General features: G+C 39.8%; 1 protein-coding gene across 2 annotated transcripts; it reads left to right on the forward strand.

Annotated features, from left to right (window-relative positions):
- The first annotated feature begins 1,937 nt into the window (after nucleotides 1–1,937).
- LOC148997709 (uncharacterized) lies at nucleotides 1,938–4,498 on the forward strand. 2 transcript variants are annotated; one of them, XM_089119104.1, is made up of 3 exons: nucleotides 1,938–2,198; nucleotides 2,321–2,402; nucleotides 3,828–4,476. In XM_089119104.1, the coding sequence occupies exons 1-3, from the start codon at nucleotides 2,194–2,196 to the stop codon at nucleotides 4,155–4,157; spliced, it is 417 nt and encodes a 138-aa protein (XP_088975230.1). In that variant the 5' UTR covers nucleotides 1,938–2,193; the 3' UTR covers nucleotides 4,158–4,476. The 2 variants fall into 2 exon arrangements, 1 of the variants encoding a protein (XP_088975230.1); XR_016146376.1 differs by lacking the exon at nucleotides 1,938–2,198 and having other exon boundaries at nucleotides 2,387–2,451; nucleotides 3,828–4,498.
- Nucleotides 4,499–6,287: the final 1,789 nt, after the last annotated feature.

The following is a 6,287-nucleotide window of genomic DNA, read 5'->3' on the forward strand; positions in this document are numbered from 1 at the left end:
CAAAGGAGCTCCACCACCTCGGGGTGAAGTCTCCACTCCCCGGGCCTCGGCCCCTGCCTCGACAGGACCCAGCCGGCACACGACCGACCTTCAACGTTGAAATAATGTCAGTTGTTGTTTCAACGTTGAAACAACGTTGATACAACGTTTAATGTTAAATGGTTGATAAACAACCAGTACATGACCAACCTTCAACGTTGAAATTTGGTTGAAATAATGTCAGTTGTTGTTTCAACGTTGAAACAACGTTGATACAACGTTTGATGTTAAATGGTTGAAAAACAACCATTACATGACCAACCTTCAACGTTGAAATATGGTTGAAATAATGTTTAATGCTAAATGGTTGAAAAAGGGTATAAAAAAACACTTATAAATCAACTTTGATATTTTTTAAGAGCTATGTTGAATCAATTAATGTATGTACAGAATAAATTATTTCTTCCTTTTAAATTATTAGTAAGATCATTATTATTATTATTTTATAATCATTTTACATTTTTATCATGAACCTTCTAATATAAATATTACCGGTATAAAACATTGTGCTGCTTTACCACACTGAAACAATTCCTATTGGTTTTAACCTTATTTGCTTTCATGATTATGATTGGTTAATCTGTCTGTCTTTCATGAAACTGACCAATGAAACTGTGCGCGCCTATTTCATTTTGAAAATATGACCGTTATCCTGACCGTCTTTCTGATTGCGAGACTGACCAAGAGAAGAGCACGAAAGAAAGTGATCTGCGGCCGCGGGAAGGTAAGTCTGATTTCACAAATATACGCAAGGTCATGACTTAGACTTAATGCATGTCAGTGCTTGGAAAAATGCAGTTTGTTGAATGAATTTCTTAACTCGATATTCAGGAAATGCTTTTCCACATTTGTGTCGCGGAGGCCTAACGTTACTTTTACAAATGTCGATTGAGGTAACGTTACTCGTGCCGCTTCATTGTCTTTTTGTGTTTTTGCGGTTGCTACGTCGATTTTCAGGAAGAAGATATTATACGTGTGTACACAGATAAAAAAAAAAATCAGGAAACAAAAGCTTAACGTTCGATAAGCTAATTTTTCTGTTTCGTAGTCGTCGTCATTACTGTCCATTCACAGTAATATCGCGAGATTCAGCCAAGGGAAAGAGAATGAAAGAGATGGGCGATATGGAAAACAATATCCAATCGAGTTTATTTTCTATGTCTTAAATATGATTCACAATATTATCACGATTCTTTTTCATGTTAGTTTTACTGTTTTGCAAGTTTTCTGAGAAAATAATTGTTTAATTAGACTATGTTGGCCCATGTTTTCATAACATATCGTCAGAATTATCTTTAACAATTATAGAGACATCAGAGGCAGTGGTAAATTCCAGAAAAACCTACACTGATAAAAATACAAATTTTACAAGAAAATTACAATTGGCATTTAGAGGCTTCTGCATCTGAATAGGCAGAATATGAAGAGTTCAGATGCAGAAGCCTTTAATGCCAATTGTAATTTTCTTATATGATATGTGACGTCACATAACTATTTACATATTTATGATGACATTATATTTTCTGTTGTGATACATAAAACAAGTTTCAATAGTAAACACGACCCATTAATAAAGGCAACATTGTTCTAACCAGGAACCACTCTTACTATACTCAAGTTCTGATTTATAGGCTATAAATCATATAACTCTGTGGGTAAAACGGCTATAGCTGTGTGGTGGTTTTGGCTAGTACCGTTTTATTTCATTCAGCACACTTTTTGCGTCTGAGTAACAAACTATGAGCATATTAACAGACAAGTTATGTTCAAATTTAAAAGTCTGCATTACTTCTAGTGCGGCTTATTGCACAGATTATGTGCCTTTTGTAGAATTTTAAACCTACATGTATTTTTATAATATTAGTAACTGTAAAGGGATTAACGTTAGTTATAAAATACTGTAAGCAAATTAGTCCTAATTTCTAAGTTAATGTGTGTCTCATAGCAACTAAAATGTACTTTTACTTTAGTTATTTTAACTTTTAATTGTGTGATTTTTAATGCTTTAAAGAGCAATTTTAGATTGTAATGTTCTGCTATCTATTCTGTTAACTATAAAAGGTACAAAGTTTTTTATTTGTGTATTTATTTAATTTGTATTATTTCTTCCCTAAGCAGTCGGGCCAGTGCTCGGTGGCTCCCTTGCGTCAATAAATGAGGTACGATGAGAGGCCGTTTGAATGACTGAATTTTAGATTGTGAGATATTTCAGAGTTTTGACCCTCAGGGTTTCAACCCTCAATTGATGTTGTGTGTGTTTCTCCGCTCATTATACGGGCAGGTCGACCATACACCTGAAGCGAGATTTCTTCCTCAGTCACGTGTCCAGCGCTCGCTCTGAGCTCTTCATCAACCTGCGGGAGGTGAGCTCACGCTTTCGTCTGCTTTCTCAGAGAAACCAGCCAACTCACAGTGAGTCCTGCATTTTACAGCATGAAACCGCTATTAGTCGGAATTAAAAAATAAGGTTTGTTTATGGGGTCCAGAATTATTTTTCACTGGCCGTGCACATCTATTTTGCATAATTTTCTTAAAGGGATACTCCTTTGTTTTTTTTTTTCATATTAAACTGTTATTCCCTTAACCAAGACGGGTTAATACATACCTCTCTCGTCTCAGTGCGTGCGCTCAATCGCTCTGGCACGCGAGACACTTTGATAGCACATAGTTCAGCGCAGTTCATTCAATAGGGGCCAAGCAGAGAAGAGACCAAACACCTCCACATTTTCCCTATTTAAATACAGTTACACGAGTAGAGTAACTCGACCTAGGACGGTGACACAAAATAAAACGTTGCGCTTTTCTAATCGTGTAAAGTGGATAGCTATAATGTATGGCGGAATACCACAGCAAGTGCTTGGGAGCACTTCGACTCGGCGCATATATATCTATGGACTCGGCGCAGTAATATCATATCATCACTCATGAAAAGTCCTCTCTCCCTATCCGGAGTGATGATATTACTGCGCCGAGGGAAAACGCGGAGTTGTTTGGTCGCTTCTCTGCTTGGACCCTATTGGATGACCTGGGCCAGTTAAGTGCGATCAAAGTGTCTCGTACACCAGAGCGATTGAGCGCACACACTGAGACGAGTGAGGTATGCATCAACTCGCCTTAGTTAAGGAATAACATAGTTTAATATGAAAAAACAGTGGAGTATCCCTTTAAAAAGACGATGAAAATTGCATTATTTATCTTTTTTAACTGTTACTGCAAACAGCGGAGCTCATGCTGTCACTCAAAGCATCATATCCATATTTTTGTTTTAGTTGAATCAACAGGCATGGATATGTCTGAATCTGGCTTTCTAACTAAACTTTTAGTGATTTTTTTGATCCCCTGCCCAATAAATCTTGCTCATAAAAAAATGGTGAAAAACTGTTTAACAGTATAACTCCTCCATCAAATATTATGTAGTTCACAGTCTTTGCAACATTCAACAATGCATTTCTAACATTTATGTGTTTACAATTCACAAATTTTCAAATTTTACTTTACACAGACTTTGACAAAACTAGAAGTAATTAAATTTTAATCGACCGTTTTTTTTACAATCCCATTCCCACTGTGGGAAAGACTAATCAGCCCAAAATATTATATATATTTTTAGACAATTTTCAAAATAGTTTTATCAGTGTCCTGTACTTTCTAGTTATGGCATATGAAATTCATACTTAATTTTTATAGATGGCGAACCATAATAAAAATGGAGACGGCAAAATGCAGAATTGCTTGCAATGACGCTTTCTAGTAGTGACTCGGAGGATCATTTTTTTGTTTCTGCCCAGGCTGGTGTTTGTGCAACCATCAGTTCTGAAAACCTTCTGAGAGAAGATTGTGCAGGAAGTATTGCTGACAGTAATCTTGAGAATCTTGATCTGGATGACCAACAGCACAGCAGTGAAAGTGATGACACTGAAACGGGCTCCTTTTCAGATGAAATCAGAAAGTTATGGAGTGATTTGGCAAAATGGGCGGTTCGGAACAAAACAACACGGACATCTGTAGAGAAGCTCCTTTCTGTGCTGAGACATTGGCTGCCTAAGGATGCCAGAACACTTTTGGGGACACCTCGCCATGTTGATGCACAGAATTTTGTGGTGGTATTTCGGTCTTGAGTCTAGGCTTCTGAAAGTATGTTCACAGTACCCAGAGAAAATTATGTTGAGAGAAAATCATGTCCTTCTCAATTTTAACATTTATGGTTTGTCAGTGTTACGGTTTATGTATTTTTGGTCAAAGACTTAATCAAGTTTCCTAACCATATTTGTAATTATTTTTATATAGGCTATTGTGTGAATGATTGCAGTGTGTATGAAATTTGAATGAAAAGCTTTTTCCCTCTGCATTCTGAAATCATTAATTAAACCCTTAAGAAAATGCTTTGTTGTTGAATGAGATTTTTTTTCCAATACATTATGTGAAAGTGTAAAATGTACAATATAGATGTATATTTAAATTCTAAGGAAATGTATTTTTCCATTTGGTGTAATTATTAAACTTTTTCTTTAAAAAATATGAAGCATCTCATCCCTGCACTGTAGATATATGAACATCTAATTGTTACAAAGTTTTTATGCTGTCCAATTGCAAATCATGCAGTTTAATCATGCAAATTAAGTTTTATTAGTTGCTGAAAATACTAAATATATGGTCCGAAAAAAAAAGTTTACAGTTCAGTGTTGACCTTTAAGCAAAATTACAGGAAGGCTATGCGGGTACAGGATTAAAATATCAACGCGGATTCAATGTGCAAAATCGAAAGGTGATTCAACGTCGACAGTAGACCATAACTTGAAAGGTAAGAGTGAAACGACGTCGCGATTTCAACGGTGAATCAACGTTGTTTATTCCTCGGTGAAACGACGTCACAATATCAACGTTGATCCGTTTTGCAAAATCGAAAGGTAATTCACCGTTGATCCAACCATGGTACATGACGTTGTTTCAACGTTGAATCAACGTTGAAATGCCGGCTGGGGATGTCCGCTCCCCGATTTAAGTATCCTGGGATATAAATCGCTCTCAGCGACCGAAGTTTCCCCTGGGACCACAACAGGATCTGGCGCTCCAGCTTGTACAATGGACGTGAGCGCAGACCCCCCTGGTGGTTTATGTAAGAGACCACAGACATGTTGTCTGACCGGACAAGAACATGATGATCTCTGAGGTCTGGGAGAAAGTGTTTCAGAGCCTGAAACACCGCCATCATCTCTAGACAATTTATATGCCACAGGAGATGATGGTCTTGCCACAGCCCGCGGGCCGAGCGACCACTCATGATCGCTCCCCAACCCGTGAGAGAGGCATCCGTCGTCACCGTTACCCGGCGCAGGTCCCAGGGACAGGAACCAAGGTTCTTTCCACATAGCCAGGGCACGGAGACCACGTCGCGTGACCTTGATCTTGCGGAGCGGGTTTCCCCTCGGGGAGAACCCCTTGGTCCTGAGCCACCACTGTAGTGGTCTCATGTACAGCAGGCCGCACGGTAACACGTTGGATGCTGCTGCCATCAGACCCAGAATTCTCTGGAATTCCTTTACAGTGAGTGACTGGCCTAGCTTCACTTGCTTGATAGTTGAGATAATCGAGGCTATACGAGCCGGCGACAGACGCGCCTGCATCGTCGTCGAATCCCATACCACACCTAGAAAAGTGGTCCGCTGAACTGGCGAAAGCACACTCTTCTTGGCGTTGAGTCTCAACTCCAACCTTCTGATGTGGGCGAGGACGGCATCTCGATGCCGAATCGCCTGATGCTCCGATTGAGCCAGAATCAACCAATCGTCGATGTAATTTAAAATGCGAATGCCCTGGAGACGCAGCGGGGCCAAGGCCGCGTCCATGCATTTCGTGAAGGTTCGAGGAGATAATGCTAGGCCGAATGGAAGAACCCGATATTGGTACGCTTCGCCCCCAAAAGTGACCCTCAGGAACTTCCGATGTTGCGGAAGGATGGAGATATGGAAGTAAGCGTCTTTTAGGTCTATCGTGACAAACCAGTCCTCGGACCTGATCTGTGACACGATCTGCTTGAGAGTTAGCATTTTGAACTTGAGCTTCCCTACTGACCGATTTAAGAGGCGCAGGTCTAAAATCGGACGCAGCCCCCCATCCTTCTTTGGAACAATGAAGTACCGGCTGTAATACCCCACCTCTCTGTCGGGAGGAAGAACACGTTCTATCGCCCCCTTCAGTAACAGAGCTTTCACCTCTTGTTCCATGACCAGAGCCTGCTCGGGGGTCAC

The sequence above is a fragment of the Pimephales promelas genome, chromosome 2, assembly GCF_988280905.1.
Source record: "Pimephales promelas chromosome 2, fPimPro1.hap1.1, whole genome shotgun sequence".
Classification (NCBI taxonomy): Eukaryota; Metazoa; Chordata; class Actinopteri; order Cypriniformes; family Leuciscidae; genus Pimephales; species Pimephales promelas.